Source organism: Bos grunniens, chromosome 9, assembly GCF_055505025.1.
Source record: "Bos grunniens cultivar Pamir isolate PY7600 chromosome 9, Bosgru_T2T1.0, whole genome shotgun sequence".
Taxonomy (NCBI): Eukaryota; Metazoa; Chordata; class Mammalia; order Artiodactyla; family Bovidae; genus Bos; species Bos grunniens.
The window spans coordinates 39,644,703-39,671,171 of record NC_141173.1 but is presented as its reverse complement, the minus strand read 5'-3'; the positions used below and the strand labels follow the sequence as shown (position 1 = coordinate 39,671,171).

The 26,469-nt window shown below is 44.3% G+C and overlaps 1 protein-coding gene across 11 annotated transcripts in view; it reads right to left on the bottom strand.

Annotated features, from left to right (window-relative positions):
• Positions 1 to 26,469, bottom strand: part of FYN (FYN proto-oncogene, Src family tyrosine kinase) — a 211,610-nt gene that overhangs the window by 25,008 nt on the left and 160,133 nt on the right. For 6 of the 11 annotated variants that reach the window (XM_086317252.1, XM_086317251.1, XM_086317253.1 and 3 more), the window contains 8 exons: positions 26,173 to 26,269; positions 18,653 to 18,751; positions 15,857 to 15,960; positions 14,707 to 14,856; positions 11,946 to 12,110; positions 8,523 to 8,702; positions 6,273 to 6,349; positions 6,035 to 6,188 (listed from right to left, as the gene is read on the bottom strand). In XM_086317252.1, the coding sequence (XP_086173378.1) occupies positions 6,035 to 6,188; positions 6,273 to 6,349; positions 8,523 to 8,702; positions 11,946 to 12,110; positions 14,707 to 14,856; positions 15,857 to 15,960; positions 18,653 to 18,751; positions 26,173 to 26,269 (1,026 nt within the window). Of the gene's footprint in view, positions 1 to 6,034; positions 6,189 to 6,272; positions 6,350 to 8,522; positions 8,703 to 11,413; positions 11,570 to 11,945; positions 12,111 to 14,706; positions 14,857 to 15,856; positions 15,961 to 18,652; positions 18,752 to 26,172; positions 26,270 to 26,469 lie in introns of all 11 variants that reach the window. The other 5 variants (XM_086317257.1, XM_086317260.1, XM_086317258.1 and 2 more) reach the window with 2 other exon arrangements.

Sequence of the window (26,469 nt, the reverse complement as noted above, 5' to 3'; positions counted from 1 at the left end):
GAGTGTGTGTGTGTGTGTGTGTGTGTGTGTGTCCTTTTTGCGGGAGACCCTGGGGAAAAACCAAGAGTGTGTGTGTGTGTGTGTGTGTCCTTTTTGCGGGAGACCCTGATGGAGGGGGTAGGGAAAAACCAAGAGTGTGAGTGTGTGTGTGTGTGTGTGTGTGTGTGTGTGTGTGTAAGAGACTGGGCGGGGAAGGGAGAAAGAACACTATAACACCCCAGTGGATCAATAGTAGTGATGTTACTATTGCTACTACTAGTAACTAAAATTATACAACTGTCAGCTCAGCATCTGCTTTGTGCTAAGTGTTTTCTGTCTGTTCTCAGGGAAGCCATACAACAATTTTCTGATACAGATAACTATTATCCCTGTTTTTAGAGGAGGAAATAAAGGCTCAGAGAGGTTAAGTAATTCATCCAAGGCCTCACAACTCATTAGCAGTGTTGCTAATACTCACATCAGGATAACTTGATTTCATGGGTCATACTCTAAGCCAATCCAGTCCCTGCCATCTTTGGAACACATATTTGCACACGAATGTGGGTGTGCACGTGCACACACGCATGCGCAACCATCAGTGACACTGCTGAGAATGTCCATCAGATGTTCAGACTTGACAAGATCAAAAATAATGGAGGTAGGGACAGTTCTCAACAGAGAAGGCAAATCTGAGAAAAAACGAAACTCTGCTGAAGAGGCTGGTGAGCAGACCACCAACTCCCAGCTGTGTGCAGAGGGGCCCTTGGGCATGCAGATAAACCAAATGGCACCTGCCAAGACCAATGGAATTGGCTGTAAAATAACGAAATGTATTATTTTTCTTCCAAGAAAAATTATTCTTTACTATTCCTTACTAGCTTTTTCCTTAAAAAGAATTTTTAGTTAAGAAAATAAAGACCTCTTTCAAGGCAAATGTACATCACACACAAAAAGTTCAGGTTATAAGAATGGTTTATATTTCACAACCCTCCAACAGCTTTTATAGAGAGCCCATTTAATTCTCACACTAATTATGTGAGGTAATTATTTTTATTATCTCCATTTTACGGATGCTAAAAAATGAGGCTCAGAAAGGTTAACTGATTTGCCTGGGGATACACCAACCTTGTAAGAGATAGCTAGTTCAAACTCGGGCTTCCTGACAGCCAGCCACAGCTTCCACAGCCTCACCACGCTGCCTTAGCGGCCTAAAGAGAAATAAAGCACCTATGCAGCACAGTGCCTGTATATTCTATCTTTAAAGATAAGGCCACAGAGCCTGCTGGGCAGTACAGGTCTGTCCTAAGACCAACAGTTCCACTCCTAGAACTATACCCAGAAGATAGGAGGACATGACCACTGCCATGGCAGCTAATTTCATAAAGTCTCCCAGTTAGAAATACCAGGAGAATGGATATGTGGATTTATGTGTAAATGGAATACTACTCAGCAAAGAAAAGGAAAGACCTACTGTTTTATGCAGCAACATGGATGAATCTCACAATGACGCAAAAGAAACTAGACACAAAAGACGGATACTGAATGATTTGTTTATACGAAGTTCAGTTACAGGGAAAAGGAATCTCTGGTGACAGAGGTAAAACAGGGGCTACTTTTGGGAGTGCTGACTGTCTAGAAGGGGATGAGGGGGTCTTCTAGGGGGCTGGCAATGTTTGTATCTTCATCTGTGGGCAATTTCAAGGGCACCCCCATATGTAAAAATTCCCTGAGTTGTACACTTCAGACTTATTCATTTTATTGTACATATATTATGACTCAATAAAAAAAAAATGTGTCCACAAAAGCAAATCATTCTGATACGTAAGCCAGGTCTATCTGAGCTTGTTAGGTTTAAATCAGTATTAGTCAGCACTCAGGAAGCTCAGGAAGAAACTTTTTTTCAAGAAAAATTTTTTCAAGAATTCTTGCATGACCTCTGGGGAACTGGTGGCAGGAGGGGCTGTGATCAGACCTCAAGGGAGGGTGCAGGCAGCATGGGGGTGAGAAGCCATGGGTGGCTGAGGGGTGGTGATGTGGGGAGGAGTGCTCAGAGGTGAGGGCCTGTGGCCATGGGACCAGGTGAGGGCACCCCCACTGACCTCTCTGGGCTTGGACATCAAACTCGGATGTACCGCCACAACTACCTCAAGCTCAACAAATCCCAAACCAAACCAAACTCACCCTTGTTCTTGGAAAAGAAAACCTTCTTCCTGACTCACTCACGCCTGTTGCTGGCAACTGCATCGTCATGACCACTCATATTTGACCACAGGGAATTAGCTTTGATCCCTCTCTCCCTTTCCCGGATGGTGGCTGAGCCTTTCCACGTGTCTGTGGCCAATCTGGAATTCGTTTATTCCCCAAGAACTTAGTCTTGTCCAGGACAGAATAACAAGAGTCCTTTTTGTTTACCAGTCGCTACATGCCAGGTACTGTGCTAAACAATTTACGTGTGCTGTTTCACTTAATCTTTGCAAAAACGAAAGCACCAAACAGGGAAAGTATGTTTCCACTTTACAGATAAGCAAGCAAAGGTGTGGAAAAGTTAGGTAATGTGCCCAAGGCCCCAGAGCTGGTGGGTGATAGGGGCGGGTTTCAGATCTCATCTGACTCCATGCTGGCAGCTTGCTCCGGTTCAGTCTTTGGCTTCTTTGGCTCAGGAGCTCCTATCAAAGCCCCTTCACTTTGAAGGGCACTCAAATAATGACGGTTGCCATTACTTGGAGATGCAGATTGGACAGAAGAAGACCTAACTGCTGTCACTGGGGGACATGCAGAGGTAAGAAAATGAGCAATACCAAATGATTGCTAGTTGCCTCCAGAATGCTACTGGCAGAGGACCACCCTCCCCAGCTCTGGGCCTGGTCTTGACCTTCTCCCTGATATGGGCTGCTGCTTACAATCCAGTAGGGCAGGCAGGGGAGGACAAAGGAACTCAGGAGCGGCTGTTTAACTCAGGTCCCAAATCCAGTTCTGCAGGTGCCTGGGGAAATGCCAGCTCATCCACCACATAGGAGGAGGGAGAGACATTTCAGCAAGCCCTTAGATGGGAACCTCACCACTGTGTTGAGAAACAATAGTCACCCACAGTCTGAAAATACCTGTGATCGGCACACACTTCTCAACACTGCCCACACTTCCATAAACAAGATGTGGCCTGGCTGAGGCTGTGGGGAACATAAAACCGGACTTGTAAATATTTTCAGGCACACGGAGCAGCTGTCTGCAAGAACTGACTAATTCCCCGCAGAAACTTCAGCATGAAGCATGCATGCCATCTGCAGAGCACGCCAGTGGATACACACTGGGCCCTTCCTGCCTCGTAAAGCGGCCTGGGCACAGGGCAGACCCCTAGAGGTGCTCTGTAAACAGCTGGGCTGATCTGGAGCTGGCAGATGAAGGTCTTCCAACTCCCCTCACATGCACTTTAGAAGGTGCCTCTTAAAAGTGCTTCTATAAAATAAAGGGGAAAAGGAGCTTATGACCAATCCTTTCAATTTTTTATTTTTCTCTTCTTTCAATCACTGTCCTGATGAGAGGCAGTCAGCATAGCATAAGAGGGTGGATTTGACAGGACCAGCTATGCCTGAATCCAAATCCTGCCTCTGCCCTTTGACTGGCTGTGTGACTTTGTCACTCAGCCTCTCTGAGCCTGTATCTATCTTTCCCACTCCACTCCTCACATTTGCCCGCTTGGATCTGGCACTGGGTAGGTTTCCTATAAACACCCCTGCTCCTTTTTTGTCCTCTGTTGCAACATTTCTTTTATTCTCCTGGCAAATCCCAGGGGCCCAGTCTTTGCTTTTTTCTCCCCAGTTTAATTCTCTAGTCTATAGGGTTGCAAAGAGTCAGACATGACTGAAGCGACTTAGCACACAGAAGATACTTATAAAAGGGGAGAGAGAAGAAAAAAGAATTGGAAGAGAGAAGGGTGGAGTATTCTGTTTGGAAATTAAGGGCGTGAAGCTGACCCTCTGAAGGGCATCACGACAACATCTGGGAAGGTGATGGAGGTGGAGAGGACACCACCAGAAAAGACAATCGGGAGGAAGGCAGGACGGGAGGGCTGGGGTTGAGGTCAGCCACACAGCCCTGTTCCACAGCAGCAGCACACTTTGAGGGGACTGCAGCGAGGGCTCCTGACGTGCCTTCCCCCAGACGCTAATCACCCAGGGCCACAGCCTAGGCATCTCACCCCATGAACTAAACACCCAGCCCTGTCAACAGCACCCCTGCCAGCATGCTTGGGCTTCAGGCTCTGCAACGTTCTCATTTATTGATGACTCAAGGGTGCTAACGACAAATTCCAGACAGTCCAGAGCCTGGGGGGATGGGAGAAACAAATCCTGAACTGCTTCCTCCAGCCCCAAAACACTCACACACAGAAGGATGCTGATATGACTCACCCCTTCCTAAACCAAAGATTCATGTCTCTCAACCTTCACCCGCTCGCCTCTCCTTCTGGGTCTGTGAGCTGGGATCTGACAGGTTTGCCTCAGGGTAAACTCTCTCATTTAGGGCCAGGTCTCAGACCTGGGGGCACTTCAGACCCGCTCAGCTCACCTTGACTCAAAATCGTGCCCACAGTCCTCTCTGGACTGCAGTGCCAATCAAAGCTGCCCACGTGCCTTTGATTAGTGATACGGCATACCATCTGGCCCTGCAGTGTGTGTGTGTGTGTGTGCATGCGCGTGTGTGCATATGCACATGTGCATGTGTGTGATGAATGGGCATGCTCAATGTGTCGGCCTTTGGCTCCAGGACAAGAACTGCCACATGTTGGGGAAATTCAAATAGCCGAGCTGTCTGACCGACATGTAATTTAGCCTTTGGACAGTATCTGTACGAGGCAGGGTCTTAGTTTAGCATTTTTTTCCCCTCATCAATTGAGACTGCCAAGAAGGATAAAAGGAGGGAAGAACTGGCATGACATGAAAGAATTAGAAAAGAAGGCGAGAAAGAAGAACTGCAGAGCTAACCATTATAACCTCTAGGAGATAACACCGCCCTGTAACCTATTCCAGTCATTGCTCAGCCTTGCTCAGAATGACTGGGCTTTGGTTAAGAATAACAATGAAGCTGACCCCGCTTCCTTCAGACATGTTATGTTCGCCATGAGGAGCCTATGTTCTGTTGCAAACTGCACACTTAATTCCACACATTTACCCTTTGACCAGTGTGTAAAGTTCTGGAAGAAAGGAAGTAACCCCGGGAATTCCTTCTCCCCTATCTAGTACTCTAGAAGAACCTGAAAAGTTGTCCCCCTGGAGTGGCTGTTGGTTTGAGATGTATTTTATCTGGAGGCTGATTTCTATAAATCTTTTGAAAGGGTGGAATGGAGGGGGATGATTCAAGGAAGTGGAGCTTTTCGAGTGACTCTTGTTCTCTCCTGTTGGCCCTCTAGATCCCCTCTCTACCTCTCTTCTCCCTTCTCGGGGCCCATCTGGACTGTCAGTGGCTCCTCTGACTGCTGGCTCTAGTTGGGCTTGCCAGGAGACCGGTAGGAGGGCTAAAGAGTGAGCCTGGGCGTGACTTCCCCAGAGGCCTGTCTCAGCCAGCGGTGGTCTCCACGCACAGCTGCTCGTTCTTAGTTCTGGTACTGTTACAAGCTCTGGGAGGCCGCATCACGCCCTGCTGGTTTTCTTAAACCCTGCCTGCGCTGTCGCAAATAACTCCTTTATTAAATTCTCCAATGAGAGTGCCTTCTGTTTTGGCTGAGACTCTGATGGAATGATGAGCGGCTTCCTGACTGCTCTCCTGGCCTTCCACACCCTCTCCTCGAAAGGCAGAGGGTCCCGAGCCTGGATGCAGGCACGAGGGTGGCACAAGCCAGGAGGACATCAGTGGACACTCGCGCATGAAAAAAGCAACATCTTATCCACCAACTGAACCCACTACAGTCTCCCATCTGCAATGCGGTCAGATTCCTGCCAGATCAAGAAGGAAAAACCCAGCTGGAGAATGACATTCCGAATATCTTCTGGAAGAAGGGAGGGAAGGAGGAGGAAGGGCTATGCAGGATGGGATCGCGAGCCTTCCTCATTCAAGTGCCCACCTTGTCTTGCTGTGTACTCATTGTCCTCGATCAACCTGGCCAATCCGAAGTCGGCGATCTTGCAAATTAGTCCATTCCCCACGAGAATGTTTGCTGACCGCAGGTCTCTGTGGATGTAATTCATGCGCTCGATGTATGCCATTCCCGCGGCAACCTGCGTAGACCGAGGAAGTGCGCATTACACGTGGCTCCACGTGTTCACTCACTGGTAAATCTAAGGCATGAATCGAGGGCCTACCTGTGCTGCCATGTCCACGAGGTTTGGTAATTTCAGAGCCCTTCCTTCTCCATCTTTCAAGAAATCGAGTAAACTTCCTATGAACAAAACATAAAGTCATTTTGATTTCCTCTGAAAGGTCAAAATTCCCAATGAAGGGCTGTATTTGGTTTTCTTATTAGAAGGAATGAGGTAATCAGATGAAATGAGGCTATCAGTGAAAAAAAGGTTCACACATAAAAACTGGGCAGAAAAAAAAACAACTATGCACTGGAGGCTGCAGTTTTACTTTTTAAAAGTAAACAGTGGTGACTCCAATTCTAAGGGCAACAAAAATGGGATGAAGCTAGAAGAAATGGGACTTCATGTCATAAGAAGCAGCCTTAGATGAGATTAAAGGCTGCACCACTTCACTCTCATTCCCGAATTCCCGATTAGTCCTGCTCAAGAGTGATGTGGAGAAACAGCGCCTAGCTGAGTGGTTCCCAGTACATGGTCCCGGACCAGCAAGAACGGCAACCCCTGGGGAACCAGTTGGAAACACAAACTCTCAGAACCCATCCCACATCTACAGAATCGAGTTTTGGCCCAGAAACTTATATTTTGAGAAGCCCATTAGATCAGTGGTTCCCAGTCTTTTTGGCACCAGGGACAAGCTTCTTTAAAGACAATGTTTCCATGGACTTGGGGGTGGTGGATGCTTTAGGGATGATTCAAGCACATCCCATTTATTGTGTACTTTATTTCTATTATTATCATGTCAGTTCCACCTCAGATCATCAGGCATTAGCTCTCAAAGGTTGGGGACCCCTGTATTAGGTGATTCCAACATATAGTAAAGTGTACAATCAGTGGCTCAGCTTATTGACAGATTTTTAAATCAAGAAAAGGGTATCTGAGGAATACAGGGTTGGGGTAGGTGGCTCCCCACATTAGATCATGGCCAATCAGGCCTTGAAAGATACCTGAAACCAAAGGCTGCAGCTTCAGAGCCAGTGTGATGACTCCGCCTAAGGAGCTCAGAATGAACACTGGGGCTGAAGCAATCATGGGCAGAGGCTGGAGGTTCATGTGATCACTGGTATTTTTTTTCATGCTTTAATCACAAAGTTATTTACCAAATAACCAAATACAAAGGACAAACAATCTGCCAGGGAATAATTCCAAATATATTTTAATAGAAAGTACGTGGAAAAGGAAAAATTGTACTGGTGTCATCTGATGTACAATGCGTTGCCTTTTAAGGCTGTTTCTTGTTTGGTTCATCTATTTTTCCAAAACAAAGTGATCTGTGGTCTTATCCCCAACAATATTGCTTTGATTAGAAAGACAAAGAGAGAGAGAAAAAGAATGAGAATATAATGTGCTCTTTAAAAGCATGTCTTTCTACATCAGATGTTTAAGAAGAGAGCTGAAGAAAAAAAAAAGATGTTGAAAAGATGGAGGCTAAACTTAACCCAGAGCTCAGTGCCTGATGTTAATTGTTCAGCCTTGCAAAAACATTTAATTTTTAAAAAATTTGTAAGAAAGTAATTTATTATTAAGATGGTTAAGCTATGCCACAAAACCTTTCATAACACAATTTCTTACTTTTATGTTTCTGTACACAAAAAGGCATTTTCAAACAAAATTTTACCGCAAAACAAGTAAGTTTTGAACCGATGTGATTAAAAAAAACTCACCCTTGATAAGGGTTTCCAACATGGTCAAGGTTGTAGTGTCTTGAGTAGGGGACTCAAGACAGACAAAGGTGGTGGGAATGAGGCAGGAGAGATGAATACCTGAAAACTATATAGCCTCATATCTTTGTTTGAAAAAAATTTAATTTTTAACATAAGCTGTGGCATTCCAAATAACAGCAAACTTTTATAGCCCTCTGTATCAATGGCAACCCACTCCAGTATTCTTGCCTGGAGAAGCCCATGGACAGAGGAGCCTGGTGGGCTACAATCCATGGGGTTGCAAAGAGTCAGACACGACTACACATGCATGCACTAATCACTCCGATACTAAAAATGAATTATTCAATTATGAAGAGGAGCTGGAAATCCTGACATGTGCAAAAGCATGCAAAGGAATCTGGGGGTCAAACTCAAGGTCACTGTCTGTTCGTACAACCTTTTTGCCAGTGAGCACATAGTTTGTGCTCCCTAACAAAGAATGCTTGACTCATGGAGGAAGGAGGGAAAAAGCAGGCAGGCAGCTCCATTCCCCTCCCTGAGACAAGCCTGCAGGTCCCTGTGAGGGGGAGCCCGAGAGGCCCAGGCCAACCTTTATTCATATACTCGGTGACGATGTAGATGGGCTCCTCGGACACCACGGCATATAGCTGGACCAGTTTGTCGTGCTTCAACTTCTTCATGATCTGCGCCTCCTCAAGGAATGATTCAGGGGACATTGTGCCTGGTTTAAGAGTCTTTATGGCTACTTTTGTGTTTCCATTCCAGGTACCTGCAGACACCCCACAATATTAAGTCAAACCAAGGATCCTCTTTGGATGGGAAAAAAACTTTTTTAATGAATAGCTATTTGTATAAAGTTAGATTTTACATTTAAAGAAAACTTAATAGAGTTTTGCTGTTGTTGTTGTTGAACAAAGACAATCAAATCCAAGGACTCTGTCAAGTATTTTCAACAGGAAAAAATGTGTTTACTTACAGGCTATATCATGGTTTACAATTCTTTAAAAATTTTTTGTATTTTGATATATATCACTTTCCCTTTCTGGTTCAGCCACGTGATCACAAATTTGTATCAAAAGCTCTGGATACTTCATTTTTTTCCCTTCTAGTAGTTTTTGAGATATGATTGACATATGGCACTGTATCAGTTTAAGTTGTAAAGCATAATGATTTAATTTACATATATCATGGAGTGACTATTACAGTTAAGTCTAGTGAAATCCATCATCTTAGATAGATACAAAATTAAATACAAATAAATTTTTTTCTTGTGATGAGAACTCTTGGGATTTATCCCCTAAACAATTTTCATAGATAATATACAGGATGTTAATTATATTTACTTATCATGTAGTACATTAGATCACTAGTACTTTCTGGATACTTCTTTATAAGGATGAGTGTCTAGGGGTTAGAACAGGACTGGCCTTCAATGGCCATCCAATAGCCATCCCTTAGACAGGAGGATAAACATGGAACAAATGACATTAAGTCCTATTTTCTGGGGTGTGCCATTTTAAAATATATAACATCACACTAAGGAAGTTTGGAAATTACCTCTAGACTTTCAGTTGTCAGCCAGGGATGAGCTACTTGACTGAGTCCTTGAGAAGTTGAGCTAAATGTGCTGAGAAGTATTGGCAAGAAGCTCTTGGTCCACTTGCCAATACTTCAACCAGGAAAAGAAAATTCCTCAAGTTTACTGATGGTCAGCCACAAGAACAATGATTTCTACTAGACTGGAAAAATTAAACAGCAGCTAAGAGGGAAAAGAAATATTTACAACTTCACATATGTAAAATAATCTAGGAGTTTCAGAGGCGGGCCTGGTTTATGATCCTCATCATTTACCTCATCTGTAAAATACAGAAATGGAACTGGATTATCTTTCCAGTCTCTTTTAGCACCAGAATTTAAAAAAACCCCACTAAATCCTATGTGTATCCATTATTAGTCCTATGACTTTGAATTAAAACTATAAGGTAAACTGAAAAATCTACTAAATTAGATTATATCATTTTCTATTTGGAAAAGAAGGCTGGTTTAAATTAACTTTATACTTAATATAATTAATCCTAGAACTAAAAAATTCCATAAATTGCAACAAGTCTTGTTACCCTTGTTATAAAACATGGTTCATATAATCACAACATGCAACCTATAAAAATGTAAATTATCAAAGGATAAGTGGCTTCAAAAAGAGTTCATTGAAATCTTATAGAAAACTGACCATTAAACATAAATGGGAAATCTGACAATTAGTAAGTGGTCGTGTGAGTGTTTTAGCACCCCTGAAATTTTAACAGTGAGATCATCCTCTCTAATATCACCTGGTTACCTAGATAACCTTCCATCCTGATCCTGAACTACCTCAACATGGTGTTTCACATTCAGGGGAAAACATAACAGCATGTGTAATGATTTAAAATTGGTAACTATAATGTTTGAAAATAAATTTTTGTACAGAGTTTAATTTTTCCTGATTTCATGAATGACTGTATTGAAATCCTTAGGACTCACAAATCTAATTATAAATTGGGTGGATAAGGGAGTGTAAGGCCATATAAATACAACATGAGAGTTAGATTCCAGATAGAGACAGATACAATAAGTTGACTCGGAAAGCGATTATATTAATAATGATAATACTTTCTATAATGGCATATGCATACATTCATCCATGTGTATAACTGAGGGTGTGTGTGTGTCTCTCTCTACCTCTCTCTATATGTAGTACTTACTAGTTGTCAAGTTCCATTCTAAGTGCTTTAACTGCATTAAATCTTTTAACGTAGATCACACCTAAGTACCTATACCCATACAAATCAACAGGTACCAACTTATGCTTTTGCTTTTAAATAATGTTGCTTTTAATTGAATCTAAGAAAGTAAGAAGCAGGATTCCATAAGCAGCAACATGACCTTATTGACAGATGTTTCAGGGTGTTTTAAAGCAGTGGGGAAGGCCAGAGAAGTTGGCCTGATCAAAGACAACCAAATTAAGAGAGAAGAACAAGTGTCCACTGAGTACCTGCCATTTGCCATGGAGATATACTATGCCATACCACCCTCAACGTAATCCTATGAAGTAGGTATTATTTCAGTTTTACAGATGAGGTAACTGAGGTTCAAAGAGATGAAATAAGCCCCATGCCCATGGTTAATCAGCTGGAAAAGATTCAAATCCAGGCTACTGAGGAAAAAAGCCCATGGTCTTTTCCTACATTAGCCCATCTGTAGAATCTTACCTTCCCACGTCTTAGGAAGAGGAAACATCACTCTTACTGTACTGGTTTTCTGTTCTGTGTGCCTTAATTAACCACATAAAGCAGAATGGAAGGGAATAACCTGAATGGCCTGTGCCCATCTAGCCATCCAGGTCAAGCATCTTGGTCCCACCAGCTGTGTGTTTGTTTGTTCAAAATCGCCTTGTAGCTGGCTTTGAGATGCAGCCAAAACAAAATGTGCCCTCTGCCTTACCAAGCCACACTTCAGCGAAACACCCCTGACCCAGCTTCTTCTCCAGACACAGGGAACCACGTGCAACTTCCCAAGCATCTTTAGACAATCCAGAAGTTTGTGGGGTACAACTCGATGCAATCACAGTTAAGTTAAAACACAAACCATCAGCTTTCTCTACAGGAAAGGGAATTAATAAAGAAAACAGTCCTTATAATCCATAATCATGCATGCGCTAGAAAAGATGGGAGGTGACGGGCCCTTTAGGGCGACACTGTTCATTCTACCAACATTTGCAGTTGGAAATGAAGGCCTTTGGTGCAGGCTAGAATATACCTTGTACCATTTCCTGGTTTATGAATTGAGGCTCATATAACAGTATCATTTGAGCCATCTGCCAATCTTAACCAGAATTCTGAAATCAAAATCCAAATTACTCATAATTCATATTCTCTTCCTGGCCAAAAAGTCTTTATTTTCACCTTCCATCTTTGATGTTTGGGACTTCCCCAAACGAGAAAGCTAGTAATAGAGTAATTGAGTCTCGGCATACCCATCCATACTTCCCCAAACTGCCCATTTCCCAGTCTCTTGATCAACTGCAGGGATTCTCGAGGGATTTCCCAGACATCTTTGGTTTTGACAGACAGATCGGTAAGCCGTGGCATCCCTTTGTGACAGGGAACTACTAGGCGGCAGCAGAGGCCTGCGGCTCTCTCTGATGGAGCGAGGACAGCGGCGGGAGAGGAAGAGAAGAGCAAACACGTGAACAACAACACTCACGGGGCACAAACCCAGCCAGCGCACAGTGTTACGCAAAACAGTGCTATGCCAGCAGAGAACTACACACGTGTCGGAAGATTAGACACCACACACTGAAATGTGCTCGCTGGAGGCAGAACAGAAGACGTTTTGGATTTCGACGACTGCGTACACCCAGGTCTACTATAGGCTATACATAGATACAGATTCAGGCTGCTTTGGTGTCTGTGCTTACGAAATAAGGAAAATGTTTTCAGCCCAGTGTGCTAATAACATGTCTTCTGAAACTCTGCAAATAACCTCTATTGATTTCAAAAAGTACCTTTGGACCACAGAATGTCAGCACGACTGTCTTTTGCTGCCGTCTCATATCAAGGGCGTGGGGACTCCCTTTGCTATGAATATACTTAAAATTGTAGCTTCAGTACAGGCTTCTCGTACAGAACGTTAGACTGTTATAAACTAGTAAGGCTGGAGATTACACCTGGCGAGGGAAAAAAGAGGTCCTATTTCTGTAGTGATTTCTCTGACAATTTGAACTGACTCTATTCTACCAGTCAGCTACTCTTGCTTCTTTGAAATCTTCCATTAAAAAAAATCTTTATAACAGTCTCCGATGTATAATTTAGAAGTCTGGCTTGAAAGGAGAAAGAATGGGAACTAAAATTTGCAGAAACTCAAGGATGTGAGAGAACTCTATTTCCTATGAAAAAGAGGAAGGAAAAAAGTCGTTATCACTTATAGATTATTTGGAGGATTTTTCCCTTTTCTTCTCTCTCTCTTTAAAGAAAAAGTCTTAGACTGTAGCAGTGGTAAGGGGAAATTGTCTAAATGCCAAGCTAAACACCAGTCAGGTGAGAAAGTTGACGATGGACAGGGACTCAAGGCAGTGACAAAAGCTGCAGAGAGCCTGGCCTGAGATGGGACGGAGCCCCGCTGGCCACACCCCACGGGAGGCCCCTCTACTCCAGGGACACAGAATGTAAAGCTGTCGCCTTTGCTCCAGGAACCAGCTGCAGGTTCCTTGTTATTCCTTTCTTTTTGACAGAATCAGGTTCTCATACATTTAGGCAGGAAATTATTTATGTGTCAATATTTCAAAGGCATTTTATTGTGTGAGGGGGAGAAAGAGGCAAGGGGAGAAGCCAATATAAAAACAAATCTGTCTCGAGATGCTTTTTTTTTTTTTTTTTGAGATTAAAAAGTGTCTATTGCTCCTCACATCCCTTCTTTCCTTCCAGCTTTATGATGTTATTAAGGTGCCCTTTCCAACACAATATTTTCAAATGATCCAAGCCCTGGGGATCCAGCTGATGTCTGGCTGTAATGAAATATATTTAGGCATTTGAGAGATCCTTACAACATGCGGGCATTTTGAGCACATCATTTAATCTCAGGGAGATATTTTGCTTCATTTCTCCTAAGTATTTCATTAGAATCCACACCAACCAAAGTGACCCCCTCCCCTAATCAACAAGCTTGCCAAGTGTTGTTAATGCTTTTTCATTTGCTCTTTAGTGCCCAGGATCAACAGACAGATATTTCTTAGTGCCATTTTCAAAAAACTGCCTTTTTTGGTGCTAAAAAATTATACACACATATTTTTAAATGAATGAGCATAGAGCAATAGTGGAAGTCAAGCCATGTAGTATTTTGAAGTCTTGTCATTATCCTAAAGAATAACAGAAAATGTACATATGGGTCACATAAAAACAATTGGGATATAGACCTCTATCTGGACATGCATATGTCCATCCATTGGTGTGTATATATTGACATAGTGGGGTTGACTTGCTAATCTAGGAAAGAAAGCAATCATTTTAACAACTACATGTACAATCACTCTCTTTAATAAAATGTACAAATCACACACCTAAACACCTAATAATTATATGTTTCTAGGAACAACAGACTGATGGTGATGTCTGGGTGTTAGGACAGAGATTGGTCTACTGTTTGAAAGTTTAATTTAATACAATAGCTGTAACAGCTCTAGGAGCTGTGGGTCATATACATCTCAGTCTAGTTAGTAAACGGAAGCATTGGTGGGGAAGTGGAACGTGAGAAATGGATGGCGAAAGTCATCTCGTGTATGTGTGTGCAGCCCTTCCTGCTGAGAGGGAAGTGGTGGTAGGAACACACCACCCGCTCTAGGAGGCCCCATGGATGAAGTTCCCCCAGAGACCACACCTTCTTCCTTTCACAGCTTCCAAACCATATATACTGTAGGGGAGCAGGAAGAGATAACTTCCAAGGATTTAAAGGCGAAGACGAAAAAGCAAACAGCTTTTAGAATTTAACCTATTGCTTTCTAGCTGGGGAACGAGAATGGTCTGTGTTTTGACAAACATATGGAACTAACGATAACTGTGAAGGTAAAAATAGTAACAGAACCTGTTCGGCCAAGCCTCATCTTGAGAGCCTAGCAAAGAAGACAGTTTTCCTAGTGCCTTTGCAATATATTTGCTGTACCACTTTCCCTTTTCCCACTCTTTTCTCACTCCCTCCCTCCAGCATCCAAATGGTTAGTAGCCAGTTAGAATTCACTTTACCTGAGTAATGTTGTACAAGCTGCTGAAGGGTTTCAAATTGGGCCCGGGTGGTAATATAGTATCCACCGTTGTCAAGTTTGCGAATTTTATAATGTTTGACATGGTCTCCTTTCATATCATCCCAGTCTCGGATAGAAAGTGAATAGGCACCTGGGAAATGTGCAAAGCATTAGCAGCTCCCATCATTTGGAATACCAATTTCTTTTTGGGGGACTCATTTACTTGAGTATTCTGATTGCTAATTATCAAGAGGAGACACACACACCACACACACACATCCATTCAGCAACATAGGAAGAAAATAATTTTTTCCTGCCAATGTCAGAAGATATTAGTAATAAAATGATTCTACCGTTGGGAATGAAAGCTCCCTGGATTTTTTTTCCTACGATAAGTCTATTCAGTGTACTTGTCCTGGAGAACTCGGCGTAGACCCAACTCCCCCAGGGCAAGATGAGGCAAGCACAGATGCTCACGGCCGAGATTGCTGTCCTAGTCTGGGTTATTCACGGAGCATCACCAAGTCGGGGGTGGCGTGCACTGAAAGAAATCTAAGGGCTGTTTCTCTAGAACTGAGCTTCCGATTCTTGCTTCACAACACTTTTCACAGGAGCCAATAACCAGTAGTCTGTTTGTTCAAGCTAGAAGGCCACTGCTGTTTCCTTGGCCCAGCTCCTCTCATGGGCTCCAATGAGTTGTTAAATAATGAGAAGGCCAGCAAATGGAGGAAGAGAAGTCCTCGGTTGTGGAAAAAAACAAAAGAAATGCAAAAAAAAAACACAAAAAAAAACCCCACAAAAAAACCCCCAAAAAAACAACCTGTGTGATGGGCGCCTGAGGAACTAAGAGTTTCAGAAAATCCTAATTCTAAAGGACTTCTGAACGTTCTGTGATCTTGCGTGCCTGGAGGGGAGAAGCAGCCCAGCCCCTGTTTCGGGAGGAAGGTCTTGGTTTCGAGCCTCTGTAGTCCTTTTGGAACTGTCTGCAGTTCTAGAGCCTGGAGGGGAAACTGAAAATAGGACTCTGCTCACGAGGCAGAGAGGATATGTGCCATTTAAAAATCCTTGTACATTAGAGATAAGCCTTTCATCCCCTCTGACTAATCCACAGATTTGAATGACAAGCCAACGTCTTCAACTCGTTATCTTACCTTTGGTGGTTTCACTCTCACGGATAAGAAAGGTACCCCGTGGGTTTCCAAAGGACAAAAGCTGTCGCTCAGCATCTTTCCGGCCGAGTTTTCCAAAGTACCACCTGTAAGTGAGATCAAGGGAAGGAGACATTGTCTAACGATCATTTGCCAAAGTGGAACAGTGCCCATGCGTCCTCCTCACGTCCAAGTCCCTCCTTGGCCTCCCCCTGTGTATTTTTCCTAGCTTCCTCTAGTTCCCTTTCAATCTATTCCTGATTCCGTCCCTAATCCACCCCTTTCACGCCTGAAAAACAATCAGATTTGAATCGCAGGTTATTTTTCTTCCTTCCAGAGATGATGGGAAACCGGTGGGTTTGTGTTGCAAGTATCACTTGCATGAACAAAAAGGAAAAATCCCAGACCTTGTTTTGAAATGGCAACTGCAGGACACCCTGCCCATGAGCTTCTACAAGATCCTGGATTTTTGAGCATTATTACAACCCTTGGCAAATAACAAAACACAGTCTTAGTGTACATAAAGATCATTAATCAAGCATTTAAAAAAAGCCCATTGGAATGGATAAGCAGTATTTTCAGTAGCTTCCTACCTATAGGAACTCTGAAAGAAAGAGGTCAAGACTATCCCTAATTTGAGATGACTGCTGTCCCTGGATGCTTGTGACTCTTGTCTTCCTGCTCAGCAGTGGGAAGGGCCTGTAAGAGGCATGTGCTGAGTGGTGGTGCTGCGACCTGCCACATGTGACCTCTGGCACAGTGGCAGGGCCACTTACTGTTCACAGTCAACCAGCACAGCCTTAAAAACGTCTCGGTGTCACAGACGTGTTCCTAGTCTCCCTGTAATATCACTCCCATGCCACTTTAGGAAGCATCGCATCAAGTCGCCTCCTGGCCTTCCTTCTTCATCTTTCACCTCCCGCGTACTCTCCAGCCGTAAGCCCAGCCTGACAATTGGGTAATGTTTCCGCGCTAGGTGCTGGGTGAGCAGCAGGTGCTTCTAGAGCCCCAGGGAGAACTTGGTGGCACTCCACTGGAATCTGTGCACAGGGACAATTTTTAGAATGTTTGACTGTGAAAGGATCCAGTTTCTAAAATGAAATTTCAATTCATTATACATGAACACAGCTATTATGTGTTCACTGTCAAGTTCTTTTGTGAATGAGTGAGCTTCCCTGAAGATAAGAAAAGACACACTGCATGCCAGCTCCTTCGTGACTTTTAAAGGCACAAGACTGCAACAATCCTAGCTTTGTGCTAGGGGGGATAAAGGGAACTACAAGAATCATTTTGTGGGAAATGATTTTCCAGATTTGTATCAATAACCGAATTAAAACTCAGTGTAAACATGAACAGCGGTGAAAGGGGAACCATTAGAACAATAGAGTGTACTAAGGCAATCGTATTTTAAGATAATGGTAATTAACTGCACATGTAAAACCATGGGTATTATTTTTTAAATGTTATTTGCTTCTTTAAAAAACTATTACAAATATAACTTAAACGTATATTGGGTAGGTTCCCAGTTCAGTCAAAGTAATGGTATATTTTGGTGGCATCTTTTATTCTGAAAGAACACAGAGATGTTTGCAAACCTGCCCTAAAATAATGATTCAGGGCAGATTCCTTTATTCACTGATGATGAAACACACTCACTGAGAGTAAAAAGGAGCTCAGAGTCACTGAGTGTTCCACAGTGGAAAACAGAACAGATCTTCCTAGAGGAGATACAGGGGAATTAAAGACAAGCAAGCCATCCCACAGGGGAGTCTAACTGTCCCTGCAGTGCTGACATAAGCGCCGGGCATGTTAAATATCAGAGCCAAAGTGTGGACTCCGGGGCCGACTCTTCTCAGCAACCTCGCTGGAAAGTCAGAACTGCCTCCAGCAGCAGAGGCAGGTCCCCTAGGTATTGGGGCAGTGGGGTGGGCGGTGGGGGAAGGCCCGGCTCCCACGTTCGGGAGATCCTGTTCCACCTCCCTTGCCCTCAGTTCAGAGGGGAGGGCCGCCACACGAGCCATCCTGACAGCTCTCCACTTTGGAAATGCCCATGAATCCCCACAGGCCAGGGGGAGGAACTATGGTCATTCCTTCTAGGATATTCCCTCAGCCCATCGACCATCTTCTGAAACCACTATCAGTGAAATCCTTGCACTAACTGCTAGTCATGATTTGCTAAGAAAGAAGCCACCTGAGACTCCATGTCAAAGCAAAGGACCATGTGAAGTGCATGACCACGGGGCTTCCTGAGTGGCAGGACACACTGCTCGTGCGTTATTCCTACCTGGGCTGTGAACGGTGTGCCTTTCCAGCACCCCTTTAAAACTCCCGTACATGCTGATCTTTAACGATTACTTACACCTCCCTTTCTTTCTGTCTTCATCCCTCCCTTCTTCCTTCCCCTCCCCTCTTTTCTTCAGCAGACTGCAGGCTTAGATCCTGGAGTGGCCAGTAATGCATGCTCTAGGTAGAATTTCATCACGTTCTTATGGTTATTTCTATCTATGGCAAAGTAATACTCGGTTTTCATTTGAGGTGCTACTATAAAGTTTCTTCTTGAAATAAATGTTTTTAAAAGGTGAGCAGGCTTTAAGAAAAACATTAAGTTAATAAAGGTACAAGCATTACGCAGATGTGGCAAAAACCACGGCATAGAGCCTGGGGGTCACAGCATTGCCACGTCCTCTCCCCTCTTGATGGCTCTCGGGGACTGCTTCTTCCTCTTGCATAAGGCTAATGAATTTATCAGGGCAACTAACGTGGAAAAGCAAGTAGTTAAGAGAAAACAGCAAAACGTACTCTTCTGCCTGGATGGAGTCAACTGGAGCCACATAATTGCTGGGAATGTAACCCGTCTCTCCAGTTGTCAAGGAGCGTGCTTCCCACCAATCTCCTTCCCTGGAGGGAAAAAAAAAAAAAAGAGAAAAGGAAGTGAATATGTCGACCGGTTCAGTGTTCTGCAGTCACAGGCTCGGTGTAGTGGGAGCACATGACCACCTCCTAGTCATTCTATACCTGATTTTTCCAAACTCCCACACAGCTTTCTGTGAGGGTCCAATGCGTGCCATCCACATTAGCTGGGAGAGGATCCAGCTTTGTCTCTCATCTCTCGCTTTATTTATGAATTCAGAATGTAGGACCCTTCATGAGGGGGCACTGATGGGGAAGAGGGCATTTGGCTTGGTGCGTGCTAAGTTATTTCATCTGTGTCTGACTCTTTGCAACCCTATGGACTGTAGCCCACCAGGCTCCTCGGTCCATGGGACTCTCCAGGCAAGAATGCTGGAGTGGGCTGCCATTTCCTACTCCAGGGGATCTTCCTGATGCAGGGATCGAACCTCTGTGGCTTATGTCTCCTGCACTGGCAGGCAGGTTTTTTTTTTGCCACTAGCACCACCCAGGAAGTCCCTATGGCTTGATAAGTGTCTCCAACTTAGAGGGGAAGGGAACTCAATCACTGCCTACTTAAGGAAAACATTGTACCAACAACAAAACTGTAATTATGTGAAGTGAGGGATGTTTTAACCAACCTTCTTGTAGTAAACATTTCACAACATACATGTGTCAAGCCATCACATTGTACACCTTAAACTTATACAATGTCATATTTCCAATTATATCTCAATAAAGCTGAGCTGGGAGAAAATAAAGGATGCACTGATGGTGCTAATTTGGCTAACAGTCTCTATTTCATCCCCAGCGTCCTGGTACCTCTATGCAGGCCCCTGGCTTTAACGTTATTTTGTCAGCTAGTAAATGATTTGAAAGAAAGAAAAAAGGGAGAGACAGACAGCAGACAGACACTGTAGTTGCATATGTGTGTGTGTGTTTAGTCGCTCAGCGCTGTCTGACTCTTTGTGACCCCGTGGACTGTAGCCTGCCAGGCTCCTCTGTCCATGGGATTGTGACCCCATGGACTGTAGCCCACCAGGCTCCTCTGTCCATGGGATTGTGACCCCGTGGACTGTAGCCCGCCAGGCTCCTCTGTCCATGGGATTGTGACCCCATGGACTGTAGCCCGCCAGGCTCCTCTGTCCATGGGATTGTGACCCCGTGGACTGTAGCCCGCCAGGCTCCTCTGTAGCCCGCCAGGCTCCTCTGTCCATGGGATTGTGACCCCGTGGACTGTAGCCCGCCAGGCTCCTCTGTCCATGGGATTGTGACCCTGTGGACTGTAGCCCGCCAGGCTCCTCTGTCCATGGGATTGTGACCCTGTGGACTGTAGCCCGCCAGGCTCCTCTGTCCATGGTACTCTCCAGGCAAGAGTACTGGAGTGGGTTGCCATTTTCTGCTTCAGAGCATCTTCCCGACCCAGGGATCGAACCTGTGTCTCTTGAGCCTCCTGAATTGGCAACTGAATTCTTTACCGCTGTGTCACCTGGGAAGCCCTTCATAGTTGTATATCATTTGAGAAAGGTGGCCTGTTCGGAGGCCCAATAAAGGATGCAGATGCTCTGAATATCTGCCTTGTTTGCTTTCAAGAAAATGGGTAGAAGAATAAAGCTTACAATGGGTTATAACTTGCTCATACATTTTCCCTCTGAGGTTATTTCATCGAGTATTGACAGCACTGGCCTGAGTCTGGGGGGCAGGGGAGGAAGGGTGGGTTCAGCAGTGTGGGTGCAGGGGGAGGAAAAGACCTTGCTAAGAGGATGAGAGTCTTAGCCTCACCACTTCAGCCCAGTGTTTCAGCCACAGCATGGCCTCATCTGTCGGGTGCTCAGCGCCGTGGGCAGATGGACGGAAAGGGGACTTGAAACACGACCCAGCTTGAAACAAATGAATAGATGGAGTGGTCAGAGTTCATAGGATAAGACTCACACAGCTGCACATGACAGGGAGCAAGGCTGGAGCGCAGTGTGCGCCTCCTCCCCCATCAACAAAGGTCAGTGTGTATGTGGAGCTGTAGCTCTGACATGAACGGTGGCACAGAGCCCTCCACCGGACTGTAGTCAAGAGCGGGAGGGCAACGGAGGACCCAACTGCCCCTGAGCAGACGGAGGCCTCCCAGCCTTTCGATCACCAGATGCCCAGCACCTTCTCTCTTGCCTTTTTTGGTCCAGGCTTTTTTTTTTTTAAATCACTTTTTCACTGACCTGTGTGTCAAAGCCCTCCGACAGGGAAGAGAAATGCTGGCTCTGGACCGTGGTCAGCGTCCTCCCCAGATGGATGCAATTAGTGGAGGAGGACCAGCCTCCGTGTTAAACGCAAGCCTCACTCTGTGACCCAAGCTCTAAAGCCTGACCCTGAGCAAGGTGATGATGAGCAGCCACTCCAGACAGGATTTCACACGACAGACAGACGGTGACAAGCCCATTGGTGCCACAGGTGTAGCTGCGGGAAGTGTCAGGTGGCACAAGCGGCACAGAAGAGTTCCCAAGGAAACAGGGTGCTCGCAAAGCCTTTAAAAACTGATGTTCTAATTAGTTTTCCAGTCTTTCATTACTCTATTAAATTTAAACAAATCAATCAAAAGAGGGAAATAGGTGCACCTAGAAATTCCTTTATTAATAATTTTAAATTTAGTTCATGGAGTAATTTATGCATACCACAGACTACAGTTACATATGAACACTTGTGAACCTACCACCCAACTTAAGAACTAGACTGATACTGGCTGTGTGGCATCTACCCTGTGTAGCTCCCCGAGCTTGTCCCTCTGCCTTTCAGGTTCAAATTATGACATTACAAATGTTAACACTGTAACAGTTTGTATTGGTTTCATTTCTACATCTGTCAAGGGAAATACGTGCAGTTGTAAGGACATCATCTAAGAACATATGTGGAAGTTTATTTTTTTCTTTGCACACTGCATGTGTTTAAGGAAACTGCTTTGGAGCCATTATCATTTTAACGTGGTGACATTTACTGCTCTGAACTTCCACTAGATGGAGACATTTCATTATAGAAAATAACAGTACATATCACTTCCAGGCTTTCTTCTCTTTCTCTGTGCTTCCCATCACACACACATCTGGGAAATCTCCCAAATAGTAAGGAAAATATTAAGTACTTGCAGCAGAGGCTTATTTTTTACTGCAAAATAACCTTCATTGAGTTAGTTCTAATTGATTTGAATTTAGAAAAAAAAGTCGATACTATCAATTTTCAGGTGCATGGAAATGTCATCTGGGACAGGAAACCAATATACTTTGCTGCAAGTTGTGACAAGCACAGCCTTATCCAGGTGATCAAGTTCTTTCCATTTCAAATTGAGCATTAACTATCTCATTTTGGTTTTGGCACCTAAATAGTTTAGCACTGATTAGAATCCAACTATCAGATCATTCTAAAGTCATGTATTAGGAATTCACAATTTTCTCTTGAATGCCTCTATTAATCTCACAAAGGTTTTCAGTCACTCATGAGAAGCTGAGAAAGATAAAATCCTTTTCTCTTTTCGAGGCCATCTAGGGTCCCTTTCTCCACCAAAGGAGGTGACAAGGACACAATGTAGTAACTCACATGTTGTGCCCAGACAGGCTGGTATAGACTCAAGATAGCAAAAGGACCCTTCTGAGCAGATGAATAAATCACTTTTTAATACACTGGAAGCCCAATTCACTTGCAAATAAATAACATACTCTATGCAAATTATTCAGCTTGATTTAGGAAAACAGGATCTTTACTAGGTTACTTTTTCTTTGAGTTACCACGAGTAATTAGTATTATTAAAATTGCATTTCTTTAAACAGTTCTTACAGTCCAGTTATTTCATTAATTTAAGAGTTGGTGAGACTTTTCTTCAACTGTTATCTTGGTCTGATTCAAATACATGATTTAAGCCTTGGCTCTGGTTTAGAATAGAAATTTCCATCACAGCTTCCCCTCTTGCTCTAGTTTAAACACATATTAAAAGAACCTCTTCCCATTCCCCAGAGCTGCTCAGAGGGCTTGTGGTCCCAGGAGCTGGGAGTTTGGAGCCCTGATGGAGCCAGGAAATGACATTTGCAAACAGAAGTCAGCCTTGATCTATGGAGCTTTGGCGCATTATTATTATAAATGCTGGATTCTTTCTAAATTTGGTCACCACCCATCTTACTCTCACAGAGCATATCCATAACAATTTGGTCAAAAGCTTACATGGGCTCTAAACCAGATTTCTTCTTATTACAATGAAAAGAACTTTAAAGGAGTCACTACCGTAAGCCATGGGGGCTTCCCAGGTGGGTCACTGACAAAGAATCCACCTGCCAATGCAGGAGAAGTGGGTTTGATCCCTGGGTTGGGAAGATCCCCCGGAGGAGGAAATGGCAACCCACTCCAGGATTCTTGCCTGGAAAATTCCATGGACAGAGGAGCCTGGCGGGCTCCAGTCCATGGGGTTGCAAAGAGTTGGACACGACTATTGACAGCACCCTAGGCCATGAGCACTGTTCCACTCTGTAAAACACTGATTATATTTTAGAGTTGCTGCTTCTGGTGGTGCAGCAGTAGTCATGAAATGCAAAAATAGGAATAAAACAGATGAATTCTGTATTCAAAAATGGATCAAGTTTAGTAATGTCCGAACACCCTGCACTGAGCACCTTCACCGGTTAGGGAGGGACCTCTCCTCCCCGTGGTGGGAAGCAGTGCCTCCAGCTCGGGCCAGGGGCACAGCCACACAAGCACATCACACGGTGTACGCTGCACCTTAAAGCACAAAAGCCTGCCCGGAGGCCTTCAGCTTCAGCCCCCTGACAGGGAAAGGAGTGGGAGGGCCCACACGGGGGTGTGGCAGCTGCCCCAGGGAGAACACAGCCTGGTCCCTCCTTGTCTTTCAAGGGGTGGGAGCCAGGGGCCCAGAGAGGCTGGGGAAGGGGAGGGAGTCGCGCGCCATCTGGTTCTGCACTGCTGCTTTGTTTTTCCTTCACCATTTTCCCTTCCCTGTTATTACCCTTGACTTCGGGATATTGTGTTTGTTACAAGAACTTTATTTTCAACGCTCCATAACCTTGAAAAAGGGCATTTAAATGGCACGTAGGATGAGAAATTCCACTGGCAAGAAGGAAGAACATTAAAGGGGAAAAAAAGTCCTTTATAATATTGTCTTCTAAGGGAACAGGTCAGAGCCTCAAATGCCTCCTGTAAACATTAAAGACCATGCATGCAAATCACGAAATATAGATTGAGGTAGATCGGATCTTCCTTGAGTGCTTCTCCAAAATTCCAATCAGAAGCCATTCCAGATCTGACCCAGCTTAACAAAGGAGGAAGTCACAAATTAAGATTTTGGCAACGACTGGCTTCCCAAGTGCCCTGCAAACCTGGTGTGTGGACCCATGTGAGTGTGGAGAAAACCTACGAGAGTCACTTAAGGTATTTCCTATATTTTTCAATTCTTACCTTTTAGAAGTTACAAATGAATTGAAAAGTTCTAACCAACCTTGGCATTTAGGAAATACTGAATAAAATAGGGAGGGGAAGGAGGGTGGTATTTTAGAGCTCGAAATTAGCAGCCTCTGACAAGAAGCATTCATCTGAGCATCGAATTAACAACAAGGAATCAGAAATCAGAAGGCATCAAAGCCAAATGCCCCCTCTCCCACTTCCCCTCAAACCTGTATGTAACTCCAATGGCGCAGTTTCCTCTGACTTGGGCCTTTCCAGCCCCGAGCCTGACACTGCACTCCGTATGCCATCCCCACATCTCACCCTCGGCTCTGCCACTTGCTAGCTCCACGTACCTGGGCTGCTCTCTATCCTGAGCCTCTGGCTCCTCCTATGTCAAAAGATGACTACAAGCCACACCTCAGTTGCTGTGAAGGGCAAATGAGAACATCTGCAACTTAGCACATGGCTGGCACCTAAGAGCCCTCAACAAAGAGCAGCTGTTCACTAGTTAAAGAAAAATTCCTGTGGCTACAGGAGGAGGGCTGGGGGGTGGGGTGGGCAGGTAATGTTCTTGATCCCGGTACACGTTATATAGGTATGTTTGGTTTGTGAAAATTCTGCAAATGGTACACTTTAAAAAAACTGTGGTAAAATACGTATGACATACAAGGTACCACCTGAACTATTTTTCAGTTGAGTGGTGTTATTATGTGAGCACCACCATGCACACTTTTGATCTGTACACTTGACCATATGTAATTTAAATAAAAAGTTAAAAAAAAATCCCATCCACCCCCCTGTTAATGGTGACAATAATAAATTGAAAAAAAAACAACCCAATCCTATAACTACAGAGACAGTTCCTTCTGATGTCTGGAAGAGTCACTGGCCTAATATGGGAGGAATTTCATTCCTGCCCTTGAAAGGTCGTCCTGAGTTGGGGGCATTTGAGAGGAGGGGAGGGCTTTACAAGGAGGCAATGTTCAGGGCCTGGGGGAGTTCCTTGCTCCAAGGACTACTCCTCTTTCCTGGGATGTGCAGGGTGAGCAGGGCTGTGGGAAAGCAGAAGTGCCAGGCGTCCGGGCCCTTCCACCATCACGCAATCCAGTTTGCTCAAAGGGCAGAGGGCAGATTAACTGGACCTTCCTAAGGGGCTCTCCGCCCTTATTTTTCCCAGACACTAGGGGGCGCTCATGAGGGAAACGTGAGGAGTAGGGGAGGGGGCCTGACTAAGACACAGGGGACATCATTTTCTTCTGAGCCTGAATTTTTCTGGAGGGCCCTGACCTGTGCACCTTGCCTGAGCCTAATAGACACAATATTTAAAAACTGAAGGGAAATCGGACTCATATTTTACTCTCCCTAAAGGAAGTATTAAATGGAGGATTTGAAACATGAGTGATTCTCACCCTTGACGTTTCCCCATTGCCTGCATAACGGGCTGTTCCTACTGGCCACACTGAAAAGGCATGCACTGTAGTCATTCTCAAGAGGGCCAAATCGGTTCTCCTTCCCCCTTACAAAGGTTTCAATTGCAAATTTTCATTATGGCAAAATGCCTCCACAGGCTTCACCAATTAGAATATCTAGCGGTTTTGAAAATGGAATGTGTTGCCAGCGTTACATGAGGCCAGGGTGACACGTGAAATCTGAAGAAAATCTCAGGGCAGAGAGAGGGTAATGTGGACAGGCAAGCCCCATGCCAATCATCTGAAACTGTGGATTTGTAGAGGGAGATCCTGGTGTTTCCACAGCCTTTAAACCAAAACCATTGACTCTGCTTCTATGCTCCCAAAAAGCTCCCTGGACACACAGAACCATAGAATACCACACTGGTTCATTGACTCTTCTTTCCTCAAGTTAAATTGCTAAGAATTAATGGATTGATGAGCAAGTGCTCTCTTAGCATTTCAGAGATATGAAAAAAGGTGCAGACTGCTAACACTAGAATCACTTCCCGGCCTGAAAGGCATGCCTGCTTTCTTCTCCCTCTCCGAACTTACGAGCTGTTCAATATTTGAAATTTTTCTCCTTTGTGAAAACTCAGGTCATCTTCCGTCCGTGCTTCATAGTCATAAAGGGCCACAAACAGGGTCACTCCTGACAAAAAACAAAATCAAAATGGGAGAGATTATTACACCAGGGAAAATTAATTCCAAGAGATTAAATCTTCACTAAAGCCTCATTCTCAAAATTTACATCTAATCAGCACTGATAACATCAGGCAGTGTTGTAACTAATGCGTGAAACCAGAGTCACGAGCTGAATTTATGCCTCAGTCTTTGTGAAAGGAAGCATTA